This window comes from Daphnia carinata, chromosome 6 (genome assembly GCF_022539665.2).
Source record: "Daphnia carinata strain CSIRO-1 chromosome 6, CSIRO_AGI_Dcar_HiC_V3, whole genome shotgun sequence".
NCBI lineage: Eukaryota > Metazoa > Arthropoda > Branchiopoda > Diplostraca > Daphniidae > Daphnia > Daphnia carinata.
Window position 1 is genome coordinate 10,429,450 of NC_081336.1, and position 19,324 is coordinate 10,448,773.

At 38.2% G+C, this 19,324-nt stretch overlaps 1 protein-coding gene, 2 long non-coding RNA genes and 1 pseudogene across 10 annotated transcripts; 3 read left to right on the forward strand and 1 right to left on the reverse strand.

Annotated features, from left to right (window-relative positions):
- Window positions 1-19,324, forward strand: part of LOC130686343 (MFS-type transporter SLC18B1-like) — a 96,527-nt pseudogene that overhangs the window by 62,835 nt on the left and 14,368 nt on the right.
- On the forward strand, window positions 2,116-3,200 carry LOC132088068 (uncharacterized). Its single transcript, XM_059495739.1, has 2 exons — window positions 2,116-2,982; window positions 3,056-3,200. Exons 1-2 carry the CDS (start codon window positions 2,837-2,839, stop codon window positions 3,189-3,191), a joined length of 282 nt encoding a protein of 93 aa, XP_059351722.1. The 5' UTR covers window positions 2,116-2,836; the 3' UTR covers window positions 3,192-3,200.
- LOC130686344 (uncharacterized) lies at window positions 4,780-7,170 on the forward strand. Of its 7 annotated transcripts, none has more exons than XR_009421249.1 (7): window positions 4,780-5,009; window positions 5,082-5,229; window positions 5,294-5,755; window positions 5,837-5,962; window positions 6,018-6,281; window positions 6,345-6,769; window positions 6,833-7,170. It is a non-coding gene; the product is annotated as an uncharacterized LOC130686344 (long non-coding RNA). The 7 variants fall into 7 exon arrangements; XR_009421250.1 differs by having other exon boundaries at window positions 5,294-5,584; window positions 5,637-5,962; XR_009421253.1 differs by having other exon boundaries at window positions 5,294-5,584; window positions 5,641-5,962.
- On the reverse strand, window positions 8,887-10,474 carry LOC130686354 (uncharacterized). Of its 2 annotated transcripts, XR_008999850.2 has the most exons (6): window positions 10,368-10,474; window positions 10,119-10,263; window positions 9,876-10,060; window positions 9,606-9,823; window positions 9,334-9,536; window positions 8,887-9,275 (listed from the first exon to the last, which is right to left on the reverse strand). It is a non-coding gene; the product is annotated as an uncharacterized LOC130686354 (long non-coding RNA). The 2 variants fall into 2 exon arrangements; XR_008999849.2 differs by having other exon boundaries at window positions 9,606-10,060.

Consider the following 19,324-nt stretch of genomic DNA (forward strand, 5'->3'; position numbering starts at 1 on the left):
GACGATCCCCTTAAACAGTTCCTTTTCATCGCATGTCACAGCTTCTGGAATGTATTGTTCACGCAGCTTTCCGTCGATTCATCAATAGATTCGGGCAGCATTTCGAGGTGTGGCCGGACTCGGCTGGAGATTCGGGCTAAGAAATAGTTAATCATGGAAACTCACCGACATCCACGACGGAATAAGTAAACGATGTTGTCCTTATCCATTTATGGATTTATCGTTGGTACCAACTGCCTGACATCGTTTCTTGTCACTCCTTTTATAGGAAAAAACGTAAATATTGCCCCGAATTTGTTCCCTAAACTTATAATGTGCATCTTAATCTTTCTTGCAGCTAAAAGTTATTGGCGTTCGGTACGCCTTTGTTTCTGAAGTTTTCATTGGAGGTATCTGCTGCTTATTGTCGGGGTGAGTAAAAAATTACACAAAAAACGCGAAAGCTGGGTTTTAATCAGTAAACTTTAAAAGCTTTTTAGAGTATTTCCCTCCCGGGGGTTCATTCGTCGTAATCTCTATATTGATCCGCGTCATTCATGCGGCCGGAAACGCTGGTACAATTACGTCGACGTTTACTTACACTGCTGTAGAGTTTCCCAATTCGGTTCTCAATTCTGAAACACAAGTCTTACAAGAACAATGATGAACATTGCCCAGTTTGCTAGTCCTATAGTCGGTGGTGCATTGCATGAAGTAGGTGGTTTTAAGACTACCTTTATCCTCATGGGAGGAATTCAAACTATTATGGCCTTTATTGCATTACCCTTTCTCGCCGATTATGACGGTAAGTTAGTTCAAAATATTGTACGTCACCAGCCTTCTCATCTCGTTTCTCAACATTTTAGTGTCACAGTATGACGAGGGATAAACTAAAACTCAATCGCCATTGGCTATTTTGTGTATTCCATCCATTTGGATCCCGTTCTTCACGTTCATCGTATCGACATGTCGAACGGGTTCCTCTCGATCAACTTTGAACCGCAAGTGTTGCGTACGGTATGTTTTCCGACTTGGCGTTATTATTAATTTCTTTAGAATCATTTTATGTTTTGTTTGCAGTTTGACTTGACACCATTTTACGTGGGTATCTTTTTCGGACTGAAAGACGGTGCCAACAGTATAGCCAGCCCTATTTGGGGATACTTGTGCGATCGCCGAGGACCTGTGAAGCTCTGCCTTTTTTCCAGTACCATGATCGGAGCCTTGTCCATATTTTTGCTGGGGCGTTTTCCCTTCGTTCCTATTGATCGGTACTTTTGATTTCAATTCTCAAATTCAAACCTTTTAACTAGTATCATTATTTGATTTTATTTTAGAAATCTAGCTGTTGTCGGTATCGCATTGGCACAAAGTGGAGTTGCGTTTGCAGGGCAACAAGTTTCGGGGGTCGTTGATGCCATGAGAGAAGCTGTGTAAGCCACATTTTAAAAATTCAATTTGCTATGCCAGTATTCATTTCTTTTTTGCATTTTGATAATAGACATGCTGGTTATCCGGATAATCCCAGTACTCACGGGCTTGTTGACGGTATATGGTCGTCTCTTAGTGGTGCTGGGCGTTTTGTTTTACGCGCTGGGACTGGCATTGTAGTGGACCACATTGGTTTCCAAATGACGGCTATCGTCGTCTTCTCTGTCCAAATTACAGTGGTAAGTTTTGTGCAAAAATGACTATGAACAAATAATTAGATGTATTGTTTATTTCCTTCTATAGGGACTAGCAACCATTTGCTTCATGTTACCAAAGTGCAAGAAAGGGGACGGCAAATCCGACGGGGATGACATGACAGTGGATGCCATATCTACGAGGACAACATCGTTTACTTATTCCGTCGTGGATGTCGGTGAGTTTCCATGATTAACTATTTCTCAGCCCGAATCTCCAGCCGAGTCCGGCCACACCTCGAAATGCTGCCCGAATCTATTGATGAATCGACGGAAAGCTGCGTGAACAATACATTCCAGAAGCTGTGACATGCGATGAAAAGGAACTGTTTAAGGGGATCGTCTGTGGGGAACACTTTAACAATTTTGATAAAGTCGTCCTCCAGGTAAACCATTTTTCGAAACAGTAGTTTATGTTTTGAAAATATCTATTTGGATTTGCTTTAGGTTACAGAAAAAGATGTACCTCGATAAATAACATCATTCGAAGAAGCCGGCCTGCGCCTACTACTACTTCAAAACATTAAGATTGCTGGCTACATAAAATCAACACCTATACAGAAAGCTTCAGTTGCAGATATTCTTGCCAAAAGAGATTTGATTACTTGTGCTGTCACGGGCTCCGGCAAAACGGTAATCCAATTAATGAACGCTGTGTAATTTTGAAACCTTGATGCCTTCGTACTAACTTGATTCGAATGGGTCGATATGAACTGGGTAAGTTGAGGTAAAAGTAATTTTGAGTGGGCACGTCTGTGATTGCGACTACGAAAAGGTCCAATTGCATTTAAGATACTCAAGAAACCCTTCGTGACATTCGTTGATTAAGTCATCTAAAATTTCACATTTTTTCATATAGGCGGCGTACTTGGTACCGTTTATGAACATATTGTTAGAACAAGGTGTTTCTGGTGCATCCCCGCCATGGTTCAAAAGCCAGAAGTTGTAATTGTCGCACGCACTCGTGAATTTTCGATTCAAATTCACCGCGGGGCGTGTAAATTCTCCTACAATTCGGTTTTAAAATCTGTCATATATCAAGGAACTGTCACGAGCCATCATCGGTCAAATCTTCAAGCTGGGTGCAATACTCTTGTCGCGACCGCGGGGCGACTCGAGGATTTTCTCAATTAGTGTCACGTCAGGTAATCTATGGTAACACAGATTCCGTAATGGTGAAATTCGGTGTACCCACGGTGGCCGAAGCCATGGAATTAGGCCGAGAAGCTGCCGCATTTGTGTCGGCAAAATTTGTCAAACCCATTAATTTGGAATTCGAAAAAGTCTATTACCCCTATTTATTGATCAACGAAAAGAGGTAATTACGGTTCTGATTTATAAAGACTTGTTAGATGAGATACCAGTTGCACTGTCTGTTTCTGTCTTCACAGGTATCCAGGATTGTATTGGACCAAACCTGAAAAGTTTGACAAAATGGATTGTAAGGGTTTAGAAACTGTTCGTCGTGATAATTGTCAACTCGTTGCCAATCTTATCAATAGCTGGTCTGCAGAAAAGTTTGATTGATCGGTAAACAAAAAGTCATCAGTTTTAGTATTCAAAGTTTGAGGTTTTGATATTTTCTCTTAGAGATCCGGATGGAGCACTAGAATACGCCAAACAATCTATTTTCGACTTGCTGCGCAACAAAGTCGATATCTCACTTCTGATGATTACCAAGGTAGAGCGTAACTATGTTTTGGAATACTGTGATTTTATCCGTTTGCTTTCTTTTATTAAAAAGGAGCTGACTAAAACAGATAAAGACTACGCCAGTAAACAGGCACATGTGGAACTAGCTCACAAGATGCGTAAGCGAGATGCTGGTACAACCCCAAAATTAGGGGATCGAGTTCCGTATGTCATTATCGCAGCCGCTAAAAGTACACCAGCTTACCTCAAGGTTCGTCTTTGGATTTCAAATTTCTCATGAACTATTAAGTTTTCATACGTCTTCTTTAGACGGAAAACCCTATTTTTGTAATGGAATACAGCGTACCTATTGATGCCCCATACCATTTGGAAAATCAGCTTTCAAAACCCCTTGTTCGGATTTTGGAACCCATACTTGGATCTAAAGCGGAATCATTGTTGCTACGTAAACACGGACTTATCGCCTTTATTTGCTTGACATAATTGAACGGTTTGTATTCCGTATTGTAGATGGTTACCATACCCGGACGCCTTCATTTGTTACTTCAAAAATTGGTGGATTGGCTAGCTTTACCACACGCAAATCCACCTGTGTTGGATGCAAAACCGTCCTTCCAGACGATAGTGCTGTATGCAAGTAAGTCTAATTTCTGCCTATCTCGGCGATGTTTGTTAAAATTGCTGTTCCAATTTAAACAGATTTTGCAAGCCGAAAGAATCGGAGTTCTACCAGAGGGAAATTGGCCAACTTTATGCTCTCGAAGAGAAGTTTAATCGTTTATGGACAGAATGTCAACGGTGCCAGGGAAGTCTCAACGAAGAGATTCTTTGTTGCAAGTAAATAGTTTGAGTGATATCCTAATCATGTTACATACTTAATACTAATCGTTTGCCACATTTAGCCGAGATTGCCCCATCTATTATATGAGGACAAAAGTTAGAAAAAATCTCACGGAACAGGGTAAACTTATGGAAAGATTCAGCCTACCCTGACAACCTACCGCTCTCGTCAATGATGGTGCATACAGGTAGTGGCTTGGCTTTTGTAAAATAGATTGGAAACAATAAATTACACGACTCATTGTTCAGTAAGTTCCCCATAACCAAAAGATTTTAATAAAAATGGTGTATAGCGCCGTAAGAGTCTCGGAGGGAGCAGGCGGTAAAATACGTGATGTCATGTAATTCCGTATTTTGAAAAACGAAAGTTGATGGCATTAGTAAGTAGATGTATAAGTTATTAGAAAAGTCACGTTGTTGCGAATGATCCAGTCGACGAAACATCGTACGAACCAACGCACATTGAATTAATTAGATTAAGTTCTTAGTCTTTCTGTTTTTTTTTTGTGGTTTATTTCAATACCTAGATTTTTTTTCTTCCCATCCCATTAAAAATATTTTTTTTTATTCAATTAAAGTCTTATTTCTCAAACAAAATATTTGCTTTAGGCTCGTAGGGGGCTAGTCGCTAGGTGGCCCAGGTGCTGTGCTGAGCTGAGCTGCTGATGGCCACATTTATCATGGCGTCGTAGCGGCTAGTTATATCACGGCAGCCGAACGTGGTAGACCTTTATTTTTGTAGATGAAATCCAAGGGAGGAAATGCAAATGCTCGGCGCCATCTTGTACGAACGATGTGGTCTGGCGGACACCTTACCAAGGTGACCATGCATTACCTTCGAGTGTATTTAAGGTATACCATTTACTTGCTTTGTAAAAGCTAGGTTTTTAACTTGTGCATCGTAACGATTTTGAATTGGGTAAGTTGCAAGTCGGTAGATTTGCTCTGCAGTTTCCCGGATACCAGCACCCTGCTTCGCGAGAACTACTCTACGTTGTTCTGGGGGGCTTAGACGAACATCTGAATCCGATTTTGAAGAAGTCTTGCATCGATGGACACTGACAAAATATAGGTGAAATAGCTACAAATTTTTATTAGCAAGGTTCACTTGTGTTCCAACTCATTTTATTTTTCAGGAAGCTGCACATGAATGTTGGGTATTTTATCATAAGTAGAATACAGATAGATTCTGTAGTAGTAGATCTCTTTAGTTGGGTATTGAAATTGGCTTTGGTTTGTATGGGGTCTGATGAGGTCTCAGTTGCATTTGATCCTACTTGTTATTTATCACTGCCAATGCCAGTCGAAAAGGAAGTACCAGTTGACCTGTATCTGGCTAACGTGGACCTTTTAGCAGAAATTTTTCTGCTTTCAAGGGATTCAAAGAGTTTGTAGAATATTATGTCTCTAGGATTCCACAGTTTTAGGTAATTCAATTGACAAGAAATTTACACTGATTCTTGTTTTATTTTTCTAAAGGCAGATTCTTAATTATAAAGGATTGGGAAAGAAAATTGACGGAGGCTCAGTGCCAAAAAAATTATGGTAGTTGGAATGATTACCGAAGCTCTTCGGATTCGTTTATTTCACTCGTTATGGTATTTAAAGAAAATAAACGTGTACCTGTGCCCCTTTGTATCTGTGACCCGATTTCCTCTTCACTTGCGATAATTCTGCAGCGGGTCATGCAGATACTGTGATCAGCAGAAAAAGTTGGAAGTGCGCTGCCCGGAAAGCAAATCTGGGGTAAAAGAAAAAAACTTATTCCAACTAGTAAGCCATTCCCAAATTCAACCAACAAAAAGGTACACAGTGAGATTTGCTTAACAATTATGTTTCTTTAATTGATTTTAAAATTAGGAAAAGGTGGAAGGAAAAACTTCGTTCTCTGGTAGTGTTTTAGTTAAAATCCTTTTTGTGCAAATTCATTTTTGAAATTGTTTACCTCATTTTCGAATGGTTCCGTTCACATTTGTTGTTCATGTGAGATTTTATGTTTACCAGTTACTGCATTATATTGACCACTATTGCAAGATGTTTGTTTAGGAATAACTACTGTTTTGTTTATCTGGAATGTTGTGTGGGAGTCCATCAGGAATTGCTGGTCTGCAGTAAATTTGTCAGGTATATGTTAGCTTTCATCAGCAAAACGTTATGCACTAATTGTGTTTGGTTTTCGTGGTATAGGCTAGGTGATGAAGATCAATGAATCAGAAAATGTTTTGCATGGGTGGTGAATGTTCTGACAGTTTTAACAGTTGTGATGTGGTGTATTTCACTTCCACGCATCATGGTGTTTTTATGTATCAGTTGAATTGTATGGTTAATTTTCTGTTCGTGTAACCTCATTTCCTCTTGAATCATATAGTAGAAATTGGTGACCTGAAACAATGAACATGGAAAAATCACCTGTGCCAACGTTGACGATGTTTGATTGATGAAGTGCTGGAAACTAAAATTAATTTTCTTTACAATTTGGTTTCAGGCTATCTTTATAATTTTTTATTAGTTTTGCGTTTGTTTAGAGTCCGCAAGCTCGTAGCTGATTTCCTCCTTTAGATACCGCCTGTCGACGGTTTGACAGCCTCACACAATTGAACGTATGCCAAAAAGTAATTGATCCAATTTAATGTATGCAATGTATACTAATTACACCATTCAAAACAATATTCCAGGCCAAAGTGAGCTCTTCCGATCAGAAAAGTGACGGCGTATCCATTTAATTGAAAATAGGCACAAGATAACGCACAATTGGCGTTCTTGCCTCAATGGAGAAATTTTTCCGTGGAACTTATGACCGAAATACCATTGCAGCTGTTCAAAAAAAAAGAAAAGTGTATTATCATGCAGATGTTGACTAGCTAACAATCCAGAGATACGTCAACTTGCGAAATTTCTAGATGTGTGTGAAGCGCAATCAGCATCCTTGTTGAACTGTGAACCCAAATCATGTATTTTCCTAGAAATATCTAGGTTTTTGGATAAATAAATAAAAGTCAGTGAAAAAATGTGATTGTGTGTGAGTGATTCACGATCTAAAAGTATGTTTAAAGAGTTCACATCAATGCAGTTCCCGTCTCAAAAAAGCAATATTTTCAATTTTGATGAATTTTTCGGTTGTTAATTGGAAAACAAGATGACGCTGCTGTGTCACTATTTACTTGCTGACTAAGTGTGAACGGTGAGGAGGTCGGAGAAAAAGGCCCAGACGAAAAAGGCCCAGACGAAAAAGGCCCATACGAAAAAGGCCCACTTTTTTCCAAATTCAAAAGTGGGCCTTTTTCTCCATTGGACTGGGCCTTTTTCTCCGCTCAATTTCCATTTTCTTACAAATTTTATGTTTGTTTCGAAAATTGTATTTCCCACCTCCTATTCCGTGGAATTTGGAATGTACATAGGTTGCTGAAACCGTGATTTTCTTTAAGGTTTGCAGAGATCAAACAATGTTAGCGTTTGTACGCTAGTTAATCTTTGATTATTTATTCGGTTGCAATCTAATTTCGGATTATATTAGTATTTATATATTGCTAATATCCCGTTTAATAAAGTTCATTTTTCACAATTTTTGTTTATTGAACTACCATCGCTTTTTTAAATATAATACAAAAAATAAATGTTTTTCGTACTTAGCCTTGTTCTGTCCACCCTCTTTCATTATTCCCCCAACCCCCAGTCCATTTCCCATATAGCTTCTTTTTGTCGATACTTATGCCATAGGTAAAGACCACTGATTCGTTGGGAATACGGAAACTGAATGAGTTCCGCGGGGCTTTTGTGGTTGCTGGGAACAAAAATATATGTTACCACGAAGACTAGTTTATTATCATTAACATTTGATAAATAATTTTTATAGGAATAATATTACAAACTTAAATTATCGTCTGAGGCAAGGACCAAAACAAAGATTATGTAATTCAATATTGATTCTAATACCATTTATTCCTTACACATTTTCCATTCTTTTAACAATTACAAAGAGCCCAATAAATATATTAAAATCATAACCTACTGCTATAAATGATTCTGTTCGTTCTTCGTGTCCTGTTTTCACCTTTTGCACATTTTCAAGCAGCTATTGATTACCTAATTACACATCACATAATACATTGAGATATGAGGAAGCTTTACACTTTACGTTAACAAAGCTACTAATAATGACAAATCAATTTTCTACCATGACGGACTTTTTTTTAAATGAGAGTCTGTTATTAGTGAAGACACTAAACCTTTTTAAATGAATCTAAGATATTTTTTCTTCAAATTTTCCACGATCATGGAAGGCATGCCAGTGTATTTTTCTATAAAACTATCACGACATGGCTGCACATGAAAGAACAAGAGTTTAGCTCATCCATGAGTCAGTATCAGTCTTTCATACGGTAAATTTGCCCTTTTTCTTTAGTTTATTCACTTTATGTTCTTTCTTTTCAGTTTTATTTTTCTTAATGTTGGCTTTTCTCTTTTTCTGTTTTTATTCCTTTCTCTTTTCCTTTTCTTCGATTCGTTCAGCGCAATTTATGTTACTTTATGATTTGATCTCGTTCATTAATTGATTTGGCAAGCAATTCCACATAGTCTTTTACCTATTGCAATACAGAAAGGTTAAAATTTTGAAGATCTTACAAATATTTTTGTCAAATTGAAAGTTTACCTGAAAACCTTCAGCTACTTGCAGAGCACCATTTCATGCCTGTTTCTCTTCAATGCTTCTTGCATTCTCAGAGCTTCAGCTTGGCCTACCAAGATATTCATTTTTGGTTTAAGTTTTATTTTCTTTCATTTTAATCGTTGCCACTTCTGGATATAAAGTGGTCTTTTTCAGAATGGGTGAGGAATTAGATAGTTCTCCAAAATCAAATTTGCTGGAAACTAGGCAGCCTTCACTGTTAAAAATTGGTGTTGCCAGTGTACTTGCTAGTCTTGCTTCAGGAATTTCTGTTTTAACAAACTCTGAAAGACCAGAGGTTGATGACACAGATACTGCCTTGGTGGCTCGAGCATGTTTGGCAATTCAGGACCTCTTCTTCTTACTTTTTCTTTTTAATTTCTTCTTCATTCCCTCTAACTTCCGTTTAAATTGGATTTTCGTTGTCTTATCAGACAATTCCAGCTTTTCCTCTGAAAATCAATGGAATAAACTGGCCGGTCTTCCTTAAATGTAAATGTTAACACATACCTGTTAAGTGTGAGGCGTTCATTCAGTTTATGTTCTTTCTTCTCAGTTTTCTTTTTCTTTATGTTGGCTTTTCTCGTTTTCTGTTGTTATTCCTTTCTCTTTTCCTATTCTTCGATGCGTTCAGCCAACTTCTTTTTACTATCTGATTTGATTTCATCTTGTTTCATAATAGATTTAGCAAGCCATTCCACATTGTTTTTTACCTATTGCAATACAGAAAGGTTAAAATTATTTAAGATCTTACAAATATGTATGTCAAATTGAAAGGTTACCTGAAAACCTTCAGCTCTTTGCAAAGCACCTTTTCATGCCTGTTTCTCTTCAATACTTCTCACATTCCAACTTCAGCTTGGCCATCCAAGATTTTCACTTTGGCTTTGAGTTTTTTTTTATCGTTGCTACTTTTCAATCTAAAGTGTTCTTGTTCAGAATGGGTGAGGGATTAGATAGTTCTCCTAAATCAAATTTGCTGAATACTAGGCAGCCTTCGCTGTTGAAAATTGGTGTTAGCGGTGTACTTGTTGGTCTTGGTTCAGGAATACCTGTTTTGACAAACTCTGTGGGATCAGAGGTTGATGACACTGATGCTGCCTCGGTGGCTTGTGCAAGTTGGGCAATTCAGGACCACTTCTTGTTATTTTTCTTTTTTAATTTCTTCTTTTTCAATTTTTCTAACTCCTTTTAAGTTTGGTTTTCATTGTTCTATCAGACAAATCCAGCCTTTTCCCTGAAAATAGATGGAATAAGCTGGCCCGTCTTCCTTAAACGTAAAGATTAACACATACCTGTTAAGTGTGAGGTGTTAGCTGCTAGACATTCTTCCTGTTCAACACCAACCTTATTGCTATTGAGATCGTCAACTGTAGATACACTTTCAATTGCAATGTTGGTCAATAAGCTAGAAATCATGATTTTTTGGGTCCTCATTTCCTATAAATTTTGTTTAGACGACACTTTCAAGTTCTTGTTTTCTCTTTTTCCATTTACATAAACTGCCTCTCATATTATAACCTTTAAACTTTATTATTATATACCTTGATTTCTCAACATTATCACTGATCACTCCATAGATCAAACTATACGAAACAAGTCTATTGTTATTTTCTTCAGGGAACGGCATTTTCAAGTCAAATCTAGCGTCAGGACGTCACAAACAATGGCGGACGGTTTTTAACATAAAATTTTAAAAATTTTAAATTCTTTTATTACAAATTCAACAAAATTTAGTTCCTTTGTATAACAATAATAATGAATTATAATAATAGAACAATAACAAAGGAACTAAATTTTGTTGAATTTAATAAAGCTTTAGCTAAAAGTTTTAATAACAGCTTTCCACCGTCCGCCATTGTTTAAAGTTTAAAGGTTATAATATGAGAGGCAGTTTTTGTAAATAGAAAAAGAGAAAACAAGAACTTGAAAGTGACGTCTAAACAAAATTTGTAGGAAATGAGGACCCTAAAAATGAGGAGCCTTATAAAACGCGAGGGTCCATTGACATCGTCGCTCTTAAAAAGCAACTCTCTCCTGAAGAGTTTTTCATTGCTAGCTTATTGACCAACATTCCAACTGAAAGTGTATCTACAGTTGACGATCTCAATAGCAATAAGGTTGGTGTTGAACAAGAAGAATGTCTAGCAGCTAACACCTCACACTTAACAGGTATGTGTTAATCTTTACGTTTAAGGAAGACTGGCCAGCTTATTCCATCTATTTTCAGGGAAAAGGCAGGATTTGTCTAATAGGACAATGAAAACCAAACTTTAAAAAAATTAGAAAAATAGAAGAAGAAGAAATTAAAAAAGAAAAATAACAAGAAGTGGTCCTGAATTGCTAAACTTGCACAAGCCACCAAGGCAGCATCAGTGTCATCAACCTCTGATCCGACAGAGTTTGTCAAAACAGGTATTCCTGAACCAAGACCAACAAGTACACTGCTAACACAAATTTTCAACAGTGAAGGCTGCCTAGTATTCAGCTAATTTGATTTAGGAGAACTATCTTATCCCTCACCCATTCTGAACAAGACCACTTTAGATTCAAAAGTGGCAACGATAAAAAAAAACTCAAAGCCAAAGTGAAAATCTTGGATGGCCAAACTGAAGTTGAATGCGAGAAGTATTGAAGAGAAACAGGCATGAAAAGGTGCTCTGCAAAGAGCAGAAGGTTTTCAGGTAAACTTTCAATTTGACAAAAATATTTGTAAGATCTTGAAAACTTTTAACCTTTCTGTATTGCAATAGGTAAAAGACTATGTGGAATTGCTTGCCAAACCAATTAATGAACGAGATCAAATCAAATCAGAGAGTAACAAAAATTGCGCTGAACGAATCGAAGAAAAGGAAAAGAGAAGGGAATAACAACAGAAAAGGAGAAAAGCCAACATTAAGAAAAAGAAAACTGAAAAGAAAGAACATAAAGTGAATAAACTAAAGAAAAAAGGCAAATTTATCGCATGAAAGACTGATACTGACTGATGGATCAGCTAAACTTGTGTTCTTTCATGTGCAGCCATGTCGTGATAGTTTTTTAGAAAAATACACTGGTATGCCTTCCATGATCGTGGAAAATTTGAAGAAAAAAAATCTTAGATTCAATTTAAAAGGTTTAGTGTCTTCACTAATAAGAGACTCATAAAAAAAAATCCGTCGTAGTAGAAAATTGATTTGTCATTATTAGTAGCTTTGCTAACGTAAAGTGTAAAGCTTCCTTATATCTCAATGTAGTATGTGATGTGTAATTAGGTAATCAATAGCTGCTTGAAAATGTACAAAAGGTGAAAACAGGACACGAAGAACGAACAAAATCATTTATAGCAGTAGGTTATGATTTTAATATATTTATTGGGCTCTTTGTAATTGTTAAAAGAACGGAAAATGTATAAAGAATAAATAGTATTAGAATCAATATTGAATTACAATAGTCTTTGTTTTGGTCCTTGCCTCAGACGATAGTTCAAGTTTGTACTATTATTCCTATAAACATTATTTATCAAATGTTAATAATAATAAACTAGTCTTCGTGGTAATATATATTTTTGTTCCCAGCAACCACAAAAGCCCCGCGGAACTCATTCAGTTTCCTTATTCACAACGAATCAGTGGTCTTTACCTATGGCATAAGTATCGACAAAGGGAAGTTATAAGGGAGATGGACTGGGGGTTGGGGGAATAATCAAAGAGGGTGGACAGAACAAGGCTAAGTGCGAAAAACATTAATTTCTTGTATTATATTAAAAAAAAGCCGATAGTAATTCAATAAACAAAAATTGTGAAAAATGAACTTTATTTAACGGGATGTTAGCAATATATCAATACTAACATAATCCGAAATCAGATTGCTAACGAATAAATAATCAAAGATTAACTAACGTACATACGCTAACATTGTTTGATCTCGGCAAACCTTATAGAAGGTAACGGTTTCAGCAACCTATGTACATTCCACTTTCCACGGAATAGGAGGTTGGAAATATATTTTGAAAATAAATATAAAGTTTGTGGGAACATGGAAATTAAACGGAGAAAAAGGCCCAGTCCAATGGAGAAAAAGGCCCACTTTTGAATTTGGAAAAAAGTGGGCCTTTTTCGTATGGGCCTTTTTCGTCTGGGCCTTTGTCGCGGGCCTTTTTCGTCTGGGCCTTTTTCGTCTGGGCCTTTTTCTCCGCCAATCTTATGTTCGAACCTTGCCTCAGCGGTAGCTGATATACGTCGGTATATATATTTCTTATTCAATAATCCTATGAATTATAATTGCAACACTGCGGCAAACGATAGTTTCAATTTACTATCTTTTATTTCGTTTATGTCTGCATGCTCTATTTTATTCTCGTATTTAAACCCTTCCATTATAGAGAAAGCTCACCAGCATATGTGCAATTCTACTTGTTTATTCATAGCGTAAAGATAGGTAGTATAATGTGAAGGGGGGGAAAACAAATTTTGTTGGAGATAGCGGTCTATACTAAGGGGAATAAGCATATTGCTACTTGGGGTGGGAGTAAATAGGGAGGTTTTCTTTTGGTGGTTCTTTTTTCGAGCCTTTTCCTTTTACGATGACTTAATTGTGGATGGTGGTGGGGTCGCGCCTCTGCCGTTTCCGACCTGTGTCCCACAGGTAGGGCGACCAGTTGAAAAGAGGGGAGTGACGCTTCGCGGGATCCAAGTCCAGAATGAGCTTGAGGGTGTTGACAGCTCCTCCCCAATCCTCTGCGAACAAATCAGCATTCAATATGCGTGTGAGCGCGGCTGTCCGTTCTTCGACACGGCGCTCGTAGCGTTGACGCTCGAGGTCCCACGACTCCATGTCGTCGAGCTCTGGGGATTGAGGCGTCTGGCTAACGACGTTGGTGGATTTTTCCGGCACTGGAGTCCAATCGTCGTAGATTGGGATGGAAACCATTGGCGCTATTACTTCTTCGGCTTGCTCGCCGGCACTTAGCCATTCGGAAGCTGCCTGGGATTGCTGGTTGGCAGAGTTAGCGCACGGGTCCATTTTACGGAAGTTAAATTTGGAGCACGATTTGGGTGGACTTGACTCAACAAGTGTCAAAAAGGTTGTGAAGTCCCTTAGAAATGTCTTGCTGATAAATACATGTCGTTCGTTATGTGATCGTTGACTTTGTTTCGGAAAAACGCTTCTAATTTCTATAACGTAATGGTAGTCTTCGATTTCTTTGCGGGCGTCCGGTAGCATTTTGGGGTGGCAATTCTTCCGGCTGATCGATGGCTGGCACCACCTGTCGGGCCTCAGATTCCAAATTTATGGTAACTACATTGTTTTCACGAATCGGTGTTGGATTATGACGGTTCAACAATATGTCAGCTTCGATTGAGTTATCGTCAACCGAATCCTGTATATCTTGAATTTCGTCGTTGAGGCATAATTGTTGTTTACTGTTAGCGTTGGCGTCCATTTCCTTTTCTGCCATTTCCAATTCCACGGTTTCCAATTCCACATTTTCCGCATCCACAATTTTTAGTGGACTTACTTCCATATCCACGTTTTCCGATTCGCTTGTCGTTAGCTCCATATTTTCCATAGTTTGTATTGTTTGGGTGGAAATCGATTTACGAAATCGATTCTCGAACTTCGAAGGCGTCTCGATAGGGGGACAATGTTCGTCTTTCCATAACATTGTTTCGTACAGGAGTTTTAGACGGTTAACGTGAGTCCGTTGACAAATGTATGAATTATCAGCAATATCGACTGTATTATTGGAATAAACTTTTACAACTCTATAAGGACCTTTATATTTAGAGGTAAATTTCCTGCTATCGCCCTCTTTAACTATCCTAATATCTAATAATACTCTATCTCCAACCATATACTGTTTTACATTCGCTCTTTTATTATATTGTTCCCTCTGACGTCTCCTTGCTTTTTCGCTCTCCTCACGGACGCGTTGGAAACTATAACGCAAGCGATCAGCTAAGTTACCTACGTAATCGGATGCGGAGGTAAATGTTTTTGGGGAAGCGTCAAGGAATTCATTAATAGGTATATTGGGATCTCTACCGTGTAGTAAATAATACGGGGTTTCACATGTCGAAGAATGGACAGAACTACGGCAAGCAAATAAAACATCATCCAGCATATCTTCCCAGTTCTCATGTTCTCCATCTTTTAATTCCTTTCTCAACATTGTTGTTAATGTTCGATTAAATCGTCCAGTCTCTCCGTTGCTAGCTGGATTGTAAGCAGTTGTTAATTTTTGATAAATTTTTAGGTTTTTACAGAAATAACGGAATAGCTTCGACGTGAAATTGGTTCCACGATCAGAAAGAATAGCTTTAGGCATACCATGTCTAACTATAATTGTCTTATATACACAATCTGCTGTCGTCTGCGCGGTTTGATCTTTGAGCGCAACAGCTTCCACCCATCGTCTGAAATAATCGGTAATAACTAAAATATAGCTATTTCCATTAGGCGAAGCTGGCGTAATTGGACCCAAAAAGTCCATCCCAATGACTTGGAAAGGAGCCTTTGCTATTTCATGAGGATGCAACAATGCTCTGTATGTTGAAGTGTTGGCGATGCATACCTCACAAGTTTGACAGTACTCTTTAATTTCCTTCCTCATATTTGGCCAATAATAATGATTCTTTATTTTCAAATAGGTTTTATAAAAAGCTAAATGTCCGCCCATCGGTGCGTCATGTAGTTCCTTGAGCACTAGATGGCGTAACGATGCAGGCAAAACTAACTGATGGTTAGTTTACTTTCTTTTGCTATCGGCAGGTGGCAGCACGTGCCGGTAAAGTGTACCATCAATAGCTTCAAAGTAATCAATCTCCTTTACCCAATCTGGTCTAGATTGAAGAAAAGCTTGATCAAGTTCTCCGTTATCCAAATAATTACGAATGGCTATGCAAAGGTCGTCTTCCAATTGTTTCTCACAAATTAAGGTAATATTTCTATTTGTTTGTAGACTAGCTACTTTTAAGCGTGACAGGCAATCTGCGTTTTGATGAACACGTCCCGGCCTATATTTCAATTCATAATTCGTTGCGGCCAATAGTATAGCCCATCTTCCTAATCTACCATTATTATCCTTTTGTTCTTTAAGCTATTGCAAGGGACGGTGGTCACTGATAATTTCAAAAGGTTTATCCAATAGGTAATGCCTAAAATGCTTGATGGCATCTACGACTGCTAAGGCTTCCTTCTCTGTCGTACTATAATTCGATTCTGCTTTTGTTAACTGTCTACTGGAGTAGGCTATGGGGTGTTCCTGGCAATTTTGAATTTGGGATAGCACTGCTCCAATGCCGTAATTGCAGGCATCCATGAAAAGGATAAATTCTTTATTGAAATTGGGTTAAGCAAGAACTGGTGGCGTTACTAGAGAATTGCGCAATTTCTCGAAAGCAACTTGTTCCTCAGGTCCCCAACTAAAAGGCTTCCTGCTAAGATCTTTATGAGTTAAACGAGTTAACGGTTTGGCAATTGATCCAAAATCCTTAATAAATCTTCTGCAGTATCCAGCTAATCCGAGAAATGATCTGGCTTCATCGACTGAAGTCGGTGTTTTATAATTGCCTGTTTTATCAATTTTGCTCGGATCAGGCTTAATACCATCGGTCGATATTACATGACCTAGATAATTTACTGAGCGTTTAATAAACTGACATTTCTTGAGTTTTAATTTCAGATTGGCATCCCGTAATAATTCCAAAATTTCTCGAATATCACGTAAATGATCTTCGAAAGTGTCGGAAAAGATTATAACATCATCCAAATAAACTAATGCTTTACTTCCTAAAACGTCTTTCAGTACGTAATTCATTAGCCGTTGGAATGTGGCAGGTGCATTGCACAAGCCAAATGCCATACGTTTAAATTCGTAGAGGTTGTTTTCCACCACAAACGCTGTTTTTTCGAGCTGGATCATCAATTTGAATTTGCCAATAGCCTGAAGCTAAACCGAGGGTTGTGAAAAACTTTTTTCCATATAGTTTGTCCAGTGTTTCGTCTATCCTAGGCATAGGGAATGAATCTTTTTTCGTAATACTATTTAATTTCCTATAATCCACACAAAATCTTACTTCTCCACACTTCTTTTCTACTAAAACGACGGGTGAAGCCCATGGAGAATGCGAATATTGGATTACATTTGCATCAAGCATTTCTTGAATTTTATCATCCAATAATTTCCTTTGGTTATTTGTTACTCTGTATGGGCGTTGTCGAATGGGGCCTCGTCCTTGTGTATCAATCGTATGTTTTATAAGGTTGGTGTTTCCTAATTCTGAATCTTTGGAGGCGAACAAGTCGTGAAAGTCGGTTAATAATTTTGAAAGCGGTTCTTGAAATTTGGAATCTACTTCTGTGATTAAAACTGGCTCAGGTACTGGTTTAGGATTATCTTCTAATTCCGCTAAAGAAATTTTTTCGATAACATTCCCAACTATTTCAATTACGCCTAAGTTAGTGTTTCTAGGAATTTTTATTTGATTTAGTGAATGATTCTCGACCAAAATTTTATAAGTTCCATCTCCCGATACATTGCCGATAAATTCTTCGATATAAATGCCTGCTGGCAGATCTTTTGCTGGGGTAAATATAAACGCTGTATTTTGTGGAACATACGGAAATGAATCTTTCATTTGCGCTGCAACTACTGTCGACGTCTGACGAAATAGCGTCGTGTTTTTGACCGTAGTAACTGCCTCAGGGGATGGCTGCTGGGTACCTCAGAGATGGCTGATCCCTGCTCATCCCTCGCTAGGTAAATGCTTCTGGCTTCTCCGTCAAGCCGAAATCTGTGCTTCTGGATTGCATCCCATCCAAGGATACAGTCCTCAGAAACACCATTAGTAACAATAAATTCTTGCTCAAAAACTGTCTCCGTATCGTACGGGTAAAATAACTCTTCCCGGCGTATGTAATTTCTTCTCCCCTACATCATATAAATCGAATTCAAGCTGACTGCAGATCGCCTGACCTCTAGGGAGTAACTTATTAAATAATCTCTCATGAATAATACTTTTAGACGCGCCTGTATCAAATAATGCTTGTAACCGGATCTGAAAAATTTTCAATGGAATTCTAGGGGTCGATTCATTCGTAATAGTGGTTAATTTTGCGACTTGTCGGGGTTTAATATGAGGCTCGTTATGAACTGACCCGAAGCTACAGTTGATAGCTACTGGTTTCCCTGGTGTTGAGGGGGCCCTGGAATATTAGGTCTTTGTGAATTCATATATTTTGGACAAATATTAGACTTATGCCCAATTTCTCGACAGGAATAGCAGATTGGAGGCTGGGCTTGTTCCAGAGTGTGACGCTGAAATTGACGACAATTGGACTGAGTGTGACCGCGGTAACCACAAAAAATACAAGTTATGATCTGCTGATCTGACCTGTTATTATTATTATTGCTGGGTGGCCTCGAGAAAGAGGGCGCAACTGGCGTCGGACTGTTTGGAAATCGAGAAGGTTGGTGTTGGTAAGGGTTAGGATTATAATAATTATTATTATAATTATTACTGGGACAATGCTGGGGAGGCCTCCAGTTTCTGTCTTGATTAGCGTTATTCGATTGGAATGAAACTTGTTTCCTATAAGGAGTGCCTGGTGTAGCCGGGGAATAATCTTTCCTATCTTGCTGGAGTCGTTTAACAGCCTGTGTGAGTTCGTGAAGAACATCCTTAATCTCATTTTATCCGACTTTGGATTATCCTCTTGCTTATGGCTATGGCGAATATTGGCAACGGCACTGCATACGATTTCTTTCCGGTCGCTTAACATTTGCTTAAGTTCTTTTAAATCCGAATTTTTCGTGCTAAATGACTCGTCCATTGCCCTAACAAATTCATGCTTCTCATTGTCTGTTTCCAAGGCTTCCAGCTGAACGGCGTAAACGCGAGTTGCTGCTACGAGCTCGTGAAAATCTTTGAATTTCTTATATCTGACCTTAGCTTGCAATTTTGAATCCAATCCTTCAATAAATTTCTGCATAAAATAACTGCGAAAGATTTTTCTATATAACCATCAGGATATGCGTTTTTAAAAATTTCCTGTAGACGATGAGCATAATCTACAATTTTTTCTGCGGGTTTACGTTTAGCTTTATTGAATTTCTTAATGTATACATCTACATTTTCATCCCCGTGGAAGTGATCGAGCAAAGCCGTTTTAATGGAACCATAGTCGTATGGATGTTTTTTAATTAAGGTTTGTATGAGTGAAAAAGCTTTATCTGTTAATTTTGCACGCATCATCTGAATAATTTTCCCTTCAGACCATCCTGCCCCATCAACTATACTCTCAAAAGATTCTAGCCAAGATTCAAAGCGAGAAATTTGACTACCGGAAAAGGGAGGAAGTAATTGCAATCGTGAAAAGGTATGCTGGTTGTTTTGTAAATCATTTAAATCGTTTACTGTAGCTGCCCTGGTAGGGGAATAAGAGTAAGCCATATTGTTGGTAAAAAAAGTTATAGGAGTGTTTGGAGCTGTGTCATGGTGAGATTGCGCGGTGCCCG

Excerpts from the sequence above, each read along its gene's own strand:
- LOC132088068 (XM_059495739.1), top strand. The coding sequence starts at position 2,837 with ATGGTGAAATTCGGTGTACCCACGGTGGCCGAAGCCATGGAATTAGGC. Across the intron at positions 2,983-3,055 it reads TTATTGATCAACGAAAAGAG|GTATCCAGGATTGTATTGGA; the intron begins GTAATTACGGTT and ends CTGTCTTCACAG.